This window comes from Perca fluviatilis, chromosome 24, assembly GCF_010015445.1.
Source record: "Perca fluviatilis chromosome 24, GENO_Pfluv_1.0, whole genome shotgun sequence".
NCBI classification, from domain to species: domain Eukaryota; kingdom Metazoa; phylum Chordata; class Actinopteri; order Perciformes; family Percidae; genus Perca; species Perca fluviatilis.
In genome coordinates this window covers 4,490,578-4,504,237 of record NC_053135.1, presented here as the reverse complement: position 1 = coordinate 4,504,237, position 13,660 = coordinate 4,490,578, and the positions used below count along the sequence as shown (strand labels likewise).

Genomic DNA, 13,660 nt, shown 5'->3' with positions numbered 1-13,660 from the left:
GGATGTTTTCAGTATTAATGTGGCACGTATGTACTTTGATTATGTCAAATACATTTTTTCTGATTGTACATACTGTACATTTCCAATGCAGGACCTTTATTTGTAACTGAGTATTTCTACTGTGTGGTATTATAGTTTTGCTCAAGTAAAAGATCTGAATACTTCCTCCACCGCTGGTTTTATTCTTTATTTCACTATGTAGCCAAATATGTTTCACTCATATTAATTAAGCCATCTTTTTTTCAACAGCAACTGATGTGGTTTTGTTTTATGTTTACACCAACAAGGCAGGTTGAACAGTATTAAAATCCCTCCGTGTCCCGAGTAGTTAAAAATAAAATATCAAACAATAACAATTTATTAAATTAATGTAAATGGTCTTCAATTAAAATTATAGTATATTCAAACAATCAATTTGTACAATCTGCCTTTATAAAAGGCAGAGGACTCTTTCCTCTTGGTTGACGCCCTGGAGAAAGACGCAGACAGGCTGCAGCTGATGAGGTCAGGCACAGCTGATATGAGCGTCATAGGTTTCCTTTTAGTTCACCTGAACATCACTTCTGGGTGTTTAAATGTGCTCTGCTGTTTGTAGCCCGTGTGTGTGTGTCTGGAGAAGGACAGCAGCTCAGGAGTGCTGTCAGCTTTGTGTTGAAGTGGTTGGACCTTCAGCTCGATTTTGTGATTTGAAATTTTTTTTATCAATAAAAATTGGCTTAATTGTTGTAAATGCATGGGATTAAAAAAAAAAAATCTTAATATATGCATGAGTTTCTCTTTCAGTTACACTGATGTGACTTCCTGCAGCAGCACAGTGCACAGCAAAGACAACTTGTTTCACTGCAGCCCGTCATCACATCCCTGCTGAGACTTTTACATTAACATTTTAGGTATTCACATGCTTTACTGTAGCCTAAGTGCGAGCATTTGAATTTTTTAGGCTGTTTTTCTTTCCTTTTTTAGGTGTGTCTTGTCCCGCTCTTACTTGAAACTCGTTCCGAGGCTTTCTTTACTCCACTCCACAGCTTTGAAGTTCATCTTCTATCAGCAGCTCCAAACGATCGACGCAGTCAAACTCATCTGTATATTTAGCGTGCCTACTGTAAACAGCATCGCCACAACAGATTAAAATCACATATTTTTCAGCTCAAAAATACAGAACACAGCATAGTGTTAATGTGTTAATCCAATAGCACAACGAGACTTTGGTCAGTCTTTGAAAGCAATAATGATGCAGTACTGGAAATGAACAGAGTTTAATACAATCTGGAGATGATTTTATACAACGTAAACAAAAGGAGAAAAAGCATCTTTTAACAGCATTTAGGTTGTGAATGTATTTGCTGTATGAGTTTAACAACTCAACCTTCACAGGCAGCATGTTTCAGGGGTATTTTCAGACAACAAAAAGAATGCTTCAAGAATTAGCATATAACTACCTGTATCTTATCAATATTGTGTAAGCTTGGTTGTGGGTATTTGCAGTTGCAGTCAAAACTTTTAAGGGCCATCTACAGTTTGTCTAGGCAGTCTGGATATTTTAATTATTTTTACAACTGTTGTGCTGCGATTTCTGAGTCTACTGAACTTTCATGGGATTTGCAAACTTTTGCACAGATTAAAACTTTTAAAATTGTAATTGTTTTTATGCATTTTTTAAATGTTTGCCACTGTATTTTATACAATGCAACACTTAACAGCTAATTTGAATGTTGTTTTTCTTAACTATATTTGAAGACATTAAATATCTGGTAAATAGAATGGGGGAAAAATGTGCTATTGTATAAATTAATAAACAGAATGCATACTGATTAGAAAGTGTTTATTGTCAGTAACAAAATACGATCTTTACTCCAACATTGGTTGTGTGTAGAGGTTGACTTCAATGCAATCTTTACAAATGAAAACTCGGCTGGGTTTGTACTTCAACATGGAAAACAGAGTTTACAGCTGCAAAATCTCCGGCATATGGACTTACTTTAGCTATATGACAATACATTTCTATCTCACAATCATTAACAGATATTGAAGTGGATTTATATAATCGGCTCACAGTCACTTTGGCTTGTTATTGAGTTGAACATCAAGCTAATATGCATCTATAACGTTTAAGGTTTTATAAAAAAAAAATATTACAACAAATAATGAGAAAATGCACTAGCTTTAAAAAAAAAATAAAAATCATAACTGTATGAAGTTCAGTGTAAAAGCAAATCAACATGGTATCTGTAAATGCTGCTAACATTTGATTAATCATGATGCTGCCATTACTATGAAGTAATATATAAATGAGTTTAATATATTAGACCATACATTCAGGGATTATAATGGCACAATAGGCTTCTCACAGGTCAGAACTAGAGATGGTCCGATACCAGTATCGGCTCCGATACTGCCTAAAACGCTGGTATCGGAATCGGGAAGTACTGGAATTAATGCACCGATCCGATACCACGTAATAAAGCCCTAAAGAAAATCTACGTTAAAGTAGTTTATTTAGGTTCTTTTTCCGTGGAGAATAAAACTGGAGAATAAAAGAAAGTTCTGTGGCATTCATTGATTGTATTTGTTCATGTTTCACAAAGAGTTTAACCTGAGCCAGACCGACAACAAAGATAGAAATAATATCACATCCATGCAGGTAGTATACAATTGTTAAAACATAATAAAATGTATGATACACTGGTATCGGATCGGAACTTGTATCGGCCGATACGCAAGTTCAGGTATCGGAATCGGTATCGGGAAGCAAAAAATGGTATCGGGACTTCTCTAGTCAGAATATCCTTAAAAGTATCAGTTCCCTTTGCCCTGGCTGAGCTCATTTCAAAATAAGAGACTCCAAAAGCATACTATTGAAACTATAAGAGATATCTGATTGATTAATTCCTTCACACTTTACAGACTAAGTGAATTTATTTTATGTGTTGACAGTATTTTTCAATTCTTCTGACACTAATGTGCAGCATTATCTGCAACCTTTATTTTGAAAGTCCGAAATACTACACATAAAGGCTTTAAAGACACTGAAATGTATTATATAACCCTCTAATGTGGATACACATATATATATATATATATATATATATATATATATATATATATATATATATATATATATATATATATATATATATATATATATATATGTTTGTGTGTGTGTGTGTGTGTGTGTGTGTGTGTGTGTGTGTGTGTGTGTGTGTGTACACACCGGATACATCTTCAGCACATCCCTGTGTGACATAAAGCATGACAGTAAGCATTACAAGCAATGGGCACTTTCCTGTTGCAGCTCATGGCCGCTCGGTCAAATATACTGGCCTCCCTGTGCATTCTCATGAGGCAGTGGTCCAGAATCCACCACCGATTGGTCCGTTAGGCGCACTGACCTGGTGGTGTGGGACAGCAGACCTCAGATGGCCATTGTGCACAGCATAAACTGTTAACAGGAGGTGCAGAGACAATGAGAGGGAGAGAGCGTCAACCACCAAGCTGTTGAATCAACCACAGGAACTCAACAGGAGACGCTTTTTTGTAAAGCTGCACTGAGCTGCTTCACATGTAGGTAAACTCCTACTGCAGCCAGATGAAAACAGCTTAAAATAATGCCATAAAACGCCTGTATCCTGAACATGTTTGACATGCTGAGAGTGAAAACTCAAGTAGAGACAGATGGAGCCAATCGACTTCCTTTTAATCAGATAGAATAAAGGACTGTAGGAAAAAGTATTAACTTAAATTTGTCGTATAAAGTTAGACGGAAATCACACATCAACATTCAATTAAGTTAAAAAAAAAAAATGTTGCATACATACAGTCCCTTAGACACTTTATTATAGGCATTGCAACTCTTAAACGGTCCAGTCATACACAGCAAACTAACTGATGGAGTGAGAGCTACACAAATGAAAAATGGAACTCACCTCATCGTACTGAAAGTTGACAGATCCCTGTTGCATGGTATCTCTCCGTCTGAAGGTATCTGGAACAGGAAGAGTGAACGTTCACAGCACTGAGGGGTCACCATTTCAACTGGACATGCAAGCAGGTATAAACGGGGTCCAAGCCCCCCTGCCCCCCCCCGCAAATCGCACCTGGATTACCGGTTGATCGAAAGGTCCGCTATCTACATGCAACTTTTCGTGCAGGTTGGACTCAAAGCCTAGGAGAAGTTCGAAAAAGTAGGTTTCGCATACATCACGATTTTGCAAAAAATAATATTGGCGTAAATGGCTGTGGCCTATATGATGAGATTCAGCTAAACTTGGAATGTGCGAGTTACTGGCCTTTAAGCCTGGTGTTGTCTTCCCATCAACCTTGAAAAAAAAAAAACGTTTTTGATGCTTTTTTTCAGTTTGTTTTTGCTTTTTCCAACGTTTTAAATTGTAAAAATTTTCTTCTACACATTTTCAGCGCTTATTTCTACGTCCCATATTTTATGATATAAAACAAAAATTGGAAACGGGTCAATTTGACCCAAAGTCAACACAAGGGTTAACTTGATAAGAGCACCACCTGCTGGTGGATATGTGTCATTGTTGGTGTCTGAGGTACGTGCACCATTCTACACCTCCCATTAAAACTTCACTTACATAACTTGTACGCCGTAGGCAGCAGTAACACTTTTAGCGAAGAAACAAATAATAATAGAAACCTGAGCGGTTTCAATAGGGGTCACTCTGCTCTGCATGCGTGGCTCGGGCTTGGACCCCTGGTCAAACATTTATGTCATAACAACTTGTGACATGGATTTGTGCACCGAGCCAAGCAGAATGTCACAGCCATTGAGAGATGACAACAGGGATTACAGGTGGAATGAACCCAAACGCAATTTCACTGTCAGTCCACATTAAAAGCGTGTCTCTGCACACGCGTGTGGCTGTTCACTGAACACGTCAGGTCATTTCTGTCTAACGCAGATGCTGGTTTGGGGTTTCCTACCTGTGAGAGCTCGCAGTTTGACACAGCAAGCCACGTAGTCGTCGAAGAAGATTCTTCCTCCTTTGTTGTAGCGCTTGATGATTACATTCAGAACTTGAGGACTGACACGGTAGCCTGGTGAAGTGGGGGGGGGGAAGAAATGTCAGACTTTTCCTTTTCCTAATTTCAGAGTGTCTATGAGCCCTTACATACTGTAGTTTCTCTACCAGGGAGCACTAACAAAGTTGATTTTTACACTTTACACAATTTATCCTGCTGAGTATGTATCTTGCACACACTTCTATTTTATTTTTTAATCAAATAATCGTAATATTAGCCTCAAAAATCAAAAATCGATCCTGCTGTAATACCATGCAAAATGTCAATGTAAAGTGCATTTTGTCCGGAGTTTTAAAAACTATTTTTAAATGTTGAAAAATTGCTGTTGCACAAAATGGCATTTTATGTCATAAAATGTAATGCCTTGTTTTTTTTAAACAAAACGTATTTAAAGCATTAAAGTCAAATGAACTGACCAAAATGCAATAGAAGCAAATAAGTCACCTTTTATCAACTGACTGCCAATTAGGAGGAATACATCTAAGAATATGGAATATATTAGAACACGGAGCATATATATATATATGAGTGAGAATGTAAATGTAATGTTTTCCTCTGGTGAACTGTAGATTATATGAAAAGTGTGACAGATCACACCAATCAGCACAGATTACAGGAACTGATTTAATAGATTAAGTCTAATTAAGCGTCATTAAACATTCTGATTACCCTTAGGCCTCCTTCACACTGGCTGCGTGGCGTGAGCGTGGCGTTTCTGTTGCGTATTTTCACACCAGAAACGTGTCTGACGCGGCGCTGCTGCTGCTAGCCTTGTCTGTACACATGTATGTTTCCCATTGATAAAATGCACTCAAGCAGTAGTATACTTCATGTTAAACATAAACATATACTGATTTGACTACAGTAAAGACAACGTCGACAGTATTGACGGCAAAATAGGCTACAGAATATTTCGTTCTGTATTGACAGGTGCAATATTTCAAAATTGAGAAATATTTTTACATTTATATCTGCATTTATGTCAAAACCTAGAGACTTTCAAACATCAAAACGTCATTTATTAAATGTATTTGTGTCAAAAAATTGCCTGGAAACGCTTCCAACACGCTTGCGGACACATAAAATGGACACACCACGCTGCTGACACGCTCACGCCACGCAGGCAGTGTGAAGGAGGCCTTAGATGTGTTAAATACTTTTTCACAGGGTCTTCACCATAACATTAAATATCCATCCTGTTAAAGAATCTCACCCATAGCGTTGACTGCCTGATTCATCTCGTGAGGCTCGATAGTTCCGCTCCTGTCCTGGTCGAACATCATGAAGTTCTGCTTCCAGCCGCTCAGAGCTGTGAACAGCTCCTTGAACTCGTTGAAACCCATCTTGCCCGTAGAGTCCCTCTGGTGACAGTCTGGTTAAGCTACGGTAACTGCTGATCCGCACATGGATAATAACAGCAGCAGAGTGAGTGGAATGAAGACAGCAGCTGGTTAACCTGCTCCAGGGTTGAACACCACACCTACTGCCAGTCTTCTTTAAAGTACTTGAAAGCTATATTTGAGTATCTCCCAAAGTGTCTCCCAGAAAATTACTTTGGTAGAAGTTAAAGTCACCTTTTAGAATAGGACTTGAGTACAAATCTTAAAGTATGTGATGTTTCCTGTAGTTAAGTATCAAAAGTAATTGTACTTAATTATTAGAAGTAAAAGTAAAACTGTGATTATGAACTTCATGGCCAAAGGTGTGTAACCTTATCTTCGTTACCACTGTCGGCGGGGTGATTGTCTGTAACCATGGCGGCAGAGCCTGCACCAGGAGCTTCCAGTTTATCTGTGTTTTAAGCCCCCAACGACTCCTAACCTTAACCCTAACCATAGCCTAATCCTAGTGCCTTGCCTGGAAGGCACTAGGATTAGGCTATGGTTAGGGTTAGGTGCCTTGAAGGAGACGTTGGGGGCTTACAACACCATTGAGCGTGCTTCCATGACACTATCACTCATTATGCTTCTTCCTCTTCTTTAGTTTTGGCCTATGTTTTTTTTTTTTTTTGCCACTTGGCAATCTAGGAGCAATGATTCGCCAAACCTGCTTTTTTCCAGTGTAACACATTTCTTCTGATTTTATTTTGTAGTAACGAGTGACTAAGATCCTTAGGGGAAATGTAGTGGAGTGAAGTTTCCGGAAATATGAATAACGAAGTAAAGTACAGATACGGGAAAATTCTACTGAAGTACAGTAACTAAGTATTTGTACTTTGTTACATTACAACACTGCCTACTACACCCATAATGAGTAGGAATGGACAGAGTAGAATAGCAGGGGGTTGATGGTCAGAATTAAACTTGACTGACATAGAAGTTTTTTCAAACTTAACCCCGGTGGTACAGAAAGGATACATCAAGCATTGCAATCATGATCCTGCATGTATCCATGCTGAATGCTGGAAAGATTAAAACAAACAAAAAACATGTTAATAATTAGTCAAATTAAGTTAGGCATTTTTATTCAAAAGATAGCAAAGAAATAATACCATGATGGTTACAGTCACTTCTCAATGTTAAAGAGGCTTTGACTGCTGCAGGTAATGTGCTCACTGCAGCATTTTGGAAGCATCCAATACTGAACTTTTAAAAAGCATATTTTGATGTTGCGTGAGTTAATAAGGATCCAAAACAATAAATCGAAACAATCTAAGAACACCAGATATGGTATGCACAACTCTCCACTACTGTGCTACTGGAAAACCACAATTTTGTTATACTCCATATAGTTATACTCAGTAAACGTAATACAACTTTTTTTCTGCCACATGGCATCGTCTTGTCATTGATTACATGCCACTTTGCAACACAGTAATACAACAGAGACCTTATTTATTTATATTGATTGATTTCAATATTTATAGATCCAGCTTAAGGTTAGCCTACAATAAAAAGGTGCTGGTTGACAAGTAGCCAATGCTAATGCTTGGTCTATAACGTTAGCTAATTCTTGGTGGGTAACATAAGATTACGACATCGTTCAACACGCTCAGTCAGGGGTGTCGGACTGGGAGGAAAAAGGGGACTGAGTACCAGGGCCCTCATGTGAGGAGGGCCCAAAAAGATGCTAGAATGAATAGCTGTGGATGCGGGGAGGGGCCCATAGAGTATGCTTTTCTACAGGGCCCAGAATTTTGTGCTACGTCCCTGCGCTCAGTTATTTTTAGTATGATTGTTTTGACCATGGTTAACAACTCTGGGCTGACCCACGAATTCATCAGTAACGTTGACTGTATAGATAGACGACTAAACTCACGGTAATTTAGCCAGCTAGCACAACCCTGCCTCACTCTCCCGGCGCTGCAAGGCTTCAGTCGGGATGAGAGCTGACAACTGCCCCGGCCCGGGGACACATCCACAGCCAGCCCCCAGCCAGCTAGCAGCCGGCCACTATCTTACAGCAATCCAAACCCAGTCAGCACTTAACTCCAGTGCTAAGGACGCTAACAGCAGTTTACTGAACCGTCGGGAAACAGACCCAGGCACCCGAGTCAGAACAGCGGCCATTCTTAAGGTTGCACCTCGGTTAGCGTTACACCTCCGTTAGCGGTAGCGGTGTTCATGCCAAAAATCTCCTCCCTGCCGAAGGCACCAAAACAACTACTACTAATATTAATTTAAAGATGTGGTAGCATTGGATCTGGACGGGAAGGATAAGTATCTATCCATCCATCTATGGAAGTTGGAAGGGGTGTGTCGCGATTCTGCCTTCTCACGCTGTGACTCAGGTTCGTGGATCTGAGTGTTGCGATTTTGGTTTCATATGGCATATCGTTACAGCCCTGTACTATACTATATTATAGTAATAGGAGAGGAAAAGATCTCATCAAATCGGAGTTGTATGTTGCAACTTTGGTGAAACGGGCGCGTTCCAACAAAAGGTAGCAAAGCGTTTATTTAAACTGAAACGGCGGTGCGTTGAACACTCTGCTGTGTGTGCAATAGGCACGGGCCGGTATGCAATTCTGACAGTATGATAACCTTCAGCAACGGTTTAACGGTATTGCAATTACAGCTTTAAAATATATAATTTTTTTTTTTAACACAATGCACACTGGCAGGGAGAGGGATTTCTAAACTGCCCTTCCTGTCCTTATGTCCACTCATAAAAAACAGCTCATAAGGTATGACAGAAAATGTTAGTGGTTTACAATCCGTGACTTTTTCAAACCGCGGTATCCCTTGAAAACGGTCACCGGCCCATGCCTAGTGTGTATTTTTATTTCTACAAGTTTACATACACATCTCTGACACACCCACCAAAACTAGAGAAAACATAGATTAATTTCTGTTTTTAAAGTCCTTTAACTTACAACTCAAGCTGTGCATTTGTTAAATGCATGATACAAATACAGCTTACAAACCTGTCCTGCAAGACTATAACCCTTGACTGATTTAAAAAAAATAAAAAAGCGTAAAAACTTAATTCTTTGTCTCAGTAATCCTCTTTTGTGGAAGTGACAGTAGGGAACTTACGAGTGTAGCTGCCAGTGAAACCAGACTGGGTCAGACACCTCTGGAGCTCCTCTGCATCGACCTCACCGTCCTGTACAGAGCAGGAAGTGATATTCAGCCATGTGGGACTTCAGAGGAATTAACAATGTTCCAGAGAGACTAGCCCGCTAGTCAAGTGTAAAGTGATGAGAGCAGACAAACACACTGAAAAGTAACCTATGTCCCTGTGTATGCTACCACTTAAGTTAGTTTAATTAGTTAGTTTAATTGTATTTCTGTGTCATGTCAAACATTTTGGCCCATCCGACATGGGATTACAAGACACCACAAACTTATTTCGCAAACGTGTTCCGGTCACATATACAAGACAAGACAAAGCCCTGCCATCTGTCTCATGTGGTTACTCAACTCATTCATGAAACCTGAAATATCTGCAAAGAGAGAATTTCTTGTTCTTGTCCAAACTTGAAATGTGAAAGTGAAAACAAAACCTGTAGTGAAAACCTTTTTTTTTTTTTTTTTTTAAATAAAGACCACATGTATAATGTGTGCTCTTCTAATGATTCAAGAATAATCAAAACTTACAGTTTATCCACACGTACCTGGCCTGCTATGGCTGTAAAGTAACTCCACATTGGATCATTGGCAGCTGGGGGTGGGGCACCGTATGTGCCTGGATAGCCTCCTCCATAGGAGGCATATCCCCCCTGGGGTGGTGCACCTCCCATCTGCCCAGGCATGGCGCCTCCCATGGGCCCTCCTGGCATTCCTTGCATAGGCATCCCTTGAGCTGGCATTCCTGGCATGGGACCCCCATACTGAGGAAGAGAACAGATCAGAGAGGCGACCAGGGCTGGTATATATACAGTAAGTAAGTAGGTAGGTAGGTAGGTAAAGTAAGATTTTGTAAGAGTTGGTAAGAGTGACCTAATTTTTCTCTTGTGCTCAGACTTGATTTATAGCATTTGATTAAAAATATAACAAGTCTGACAACACATGCAACATTTGCATACAGCATAAAAAAAGAGATTTTTCATGACTTTCTTCCCGATTTTGAGATTAACTACAACTATATCATAAAAAGTGTTACGATATGCATTATATCAGCTGAGCTGTGAAAAGACAATGAATAACAAAATATTAAAATATAAATATGTAAACTTGCCAGGTAACTTTTCAGAAAAATGTTTAATTTCTGTGTTACCTGAGGGTAATTCTGTGTTACCAGACCACGGAAGTTTCTCACTTTGAATGGCTACTGTATTATTCTTAAACACTAATTTAAGATTTTAATGAAGACTATCCCAAAATAGCATTTACTGATATTGTCAATATAACGGTTTTGGAAATATCTTTCCAAAATATCTTCTTGCGTGTTTTCCAGGTAAACCTAATCATGACCATAGGCGTGTCAGCAGCAGAAGTGAAGCAGCACTGACCCTGGTGACCCTGTCACCTTTGGAGGCTGATTCAATGCTTGCGCGAAAGAGGGCATTGTGGGTTGTACTGTAGTTCCTATTCCACAACACTGAGGGTGTTACAACATTCTATACTCACTTAGACTTTACCAAAAGTTACTTTTAGCTTCAAATGTATACAAAGCTCACAAGTCCTACTAAAAAGGGTCAGACCATTCTTAAGACGTGTTTATTGTGTTTATTGACTAGGTCCAAAGGAATTTAAGTGACAAGGATAAAAATGTAGGATTTCCGGTCAGTGCATTCACCCCAGAGAGTATTTTGTATAATAGCATTATATTAAACTAATTATACTACAATGTAATTAATAGAATCACGTTCTAGGCTTCTGATAAGAGTTTTATAAGCAAACTGTAGGCCAAGGCTTCTTGCATATGTAGAGGTCTATATAAAATGATTTTAAATTGTTTTTTTCCCCTCACTGAAAAAGATCTAATCTGGTAAAATTGCAAGAAAATGTGTAGTGACATAGAGCTGGGCAATATATCGATATTATATCAATATCGTGATATGAGAGTAGGTATCGTCTTAGATTTTGGATATCGTGATATGACATAAGGCTGCATTACAGTAAAGTGATGTCATTTTCTTAACATACCAGACTGTTGTAACTGTTGTATTATTTGCCTTTACCCACTTAGTCATTATGTCCACACATTACTGGTGATTATTTATCAAAAATCTCATTGTTTAAAAATTTTGTGAAAGCACCAATAGTCAACACAAAAATATTGTTGCGGTATCGATATCGAGGTATTTGGTCTAAAATATTGTGATATTTGATTTTCTCCATATCGCCCAGCCCTATAGTGACATAGGCTATGTTGGAAATTACTGTTTTGATAAATCTCCCCTTGTGTGCCACTCTAAATGTTAATTTTATTTTCTCTAGCCTTTTTGCTTTTGACTTGTGTATTTTTAAGTAGCTCCACTTTTTTGGTTGTTTTTTAGTTGTTGTTGTTTTGCTTAGGTAATTCTTTCTTGTACATTGACAACATTTGTATTATATCTACGCATGTATATTCTCTTTCCCCTACGAGAGTTTTGTATGTTGTTTTCTTGTCATTAAAAAATAAAAAATGTATAGGTCTATTGAGAATGCGGACATACGTAACGTTCCACGTTTAGCTAGTAAGCTAAAGGTAATGCTTAGCTATTCTGTTGAGTCCTCTTCAACGTTGAGGAATTTCCATCCCGGAAGACATTTTTCAGTCAATTACTTATCAACTGGAGACGCCATATGGCTTCTATTACCAAATAGAACTGAAAAAACTGCCTAATTGCGGTCAATGGATATCAACAATGCAACAGGAAGACAGGGAACTTGTAACATAACATATTGTGACATATTATCAGTAATTAACTGAAACAACAGCCCCAAGCTAGCTTTTCTGTTAACCCATTTAGCTCGTTTATCACTATAAAATCACTGTTACGCCTAACGTTACATATATCATTTACTCACCCCGCCGTATCCTGGATAAGCCATTTGGTAAAATAGGGCAAACTGTAAGAAGTTTAAAACCTTTATAGTATGATTAACGCTGTACAAGGACTTTCTGTTACACGGTTGTAACTTCCAATAGGTCTGAACAGTTTCTACATCATATCCGAGCTTCCTTCTTCCTATCTTTATGGTTTATCGGCGGTTGGCAAACCAACTTAAAGGTGCATTACCGCCATCAGCTGGACTGGAGTGTGAACGAGAGATAAATGCAGGAAAAATAAAATAAAATAAAATAAAACATAAATCCTCTTTACTAAATAAATTTATCTTAGAAACTTAATAATAGTTATATACCTTGCCGGCTGTTTTCCCCAAAAGCCCTGACAGTGAAGGTGTGGTGGTCTGGGTCTGCCTATAAGTGTCTGAAAAAGGTGCTCTCTCTGGGTGGTCAAAACGGTTTGGAACACAATGATCTGAAAGTAAGACGTGTAGAAATAAGCAATTAAAAAATGAATTCATCAAAGCTGATGAAAAATCAATGGACACTGTCCACTGAATGACATATTTTGGTAACTTCGGTGTAACATTCCTAGTTGCCATAAAAGTTAAGAGTCTCCACTTTCCCCGTATGTGTCAACTTCTCATATAAATATTTTCAGTGTTCTTCCTTTTGATGTCATCGGTGTTAAATCGTACTTATAAACTTTGCATGGCACATATAGACAGTACAAAGGCCTATAGTTCAAAAATATGGCATGTTTCTTGCTTTCACAAAGCTGGCGATCCATTTAACATGTTTTTAAAGCTTTTTAATTTTAGGAAGAATAGTTGGCTGTCCTGCATGGCTTCCTGTCACCACTAGACGGTGCTTTTTGAGACTTTTGCTATATAAAGAAAAGACAAAATGTATTTTATTTCTATCACGTGAGGTAAGGCAAGGAGAGTTTATTTGTATTGCAACTTTTAAACAGAAGCATAGACCACTTCAGGTGCTTTAAATTAGGCAAAGAAATACCTTACACTTACAAAAACACAATGAAGAGGAAAAGAAGTGGAATACAATAAAAGAAAACAAAATAAACATATCGGGCAATTTTTAACTTGGAGCTGCACTTTATGGAATATCATAGTTTATCTTCATCAATCAGAAAAAAAGCTTGACAAAAAATATGAAATGCTCACAAAGCATGTATGACGTTGAAGATAGTCAACTGTGATATAAATTTATAAGAAGTATT

General features: G+C 38.3%; 1 protein-coding gene across 1 annotated transcript; it reads right to left on the bottom strand.

Annotated features, from left to right (window-relative positions):
- Positions 1-3,138: 3,138 nt before the first annotated feature.
- Positions 3,139-12,595, bottom strand: gca (grancalcin). Its single transcript, XM_039793413.1, has 8 exons — positions 12,441-12,595; positions 10,100-10,315; positions 9,519-9,588; positions 7,398-7,441; positions 6,254-6,401; positions 4,942-5,055; positions 3,924-3,982; positions 3,139-3,439 (listed from the first exon to the last, which is right to left on the bottom strand). The coding sequence occupies exons 1-8, from the start codon at positions 12,462-12,464 to the stop codon at positions 3,413-3,415; spliced, it is 702 nt and encodes a 233-aa protein (XP_039649347.1). The 5' UTR covers positions 12,465-12,595; the 3' UTR covers positions 3,139-3,412.
- Positions 12,596-13,660: the final 1,065 nt, after the last annotated feature.

What these genes read in the sequence shown, in the direction of transcription:
- gca (XM_039793413.1), bottom strand. Translation starts at nt 12,464, where the DNA reads ATGGCTTATCCAGGATACGGCGGG. An exon ending in TTACAGCCATAGCAGGCCAG is followed by an intron (nt 9,589 to 10,099) that starts GTACGTGTGGAT and finishes TGCTCTGTACAG; the next exon opens with GACGGTGAGGTCGATGCAGA. An exon ending in TCAGGCAGTCAACGCTATGG is followed by an intron (nt 5,056 to 6,253) that starts GTGAGATTCTTT and finishes CCACTTCACCAG; the next exon opens with GCTACCGTGTCAGTCCTCAA.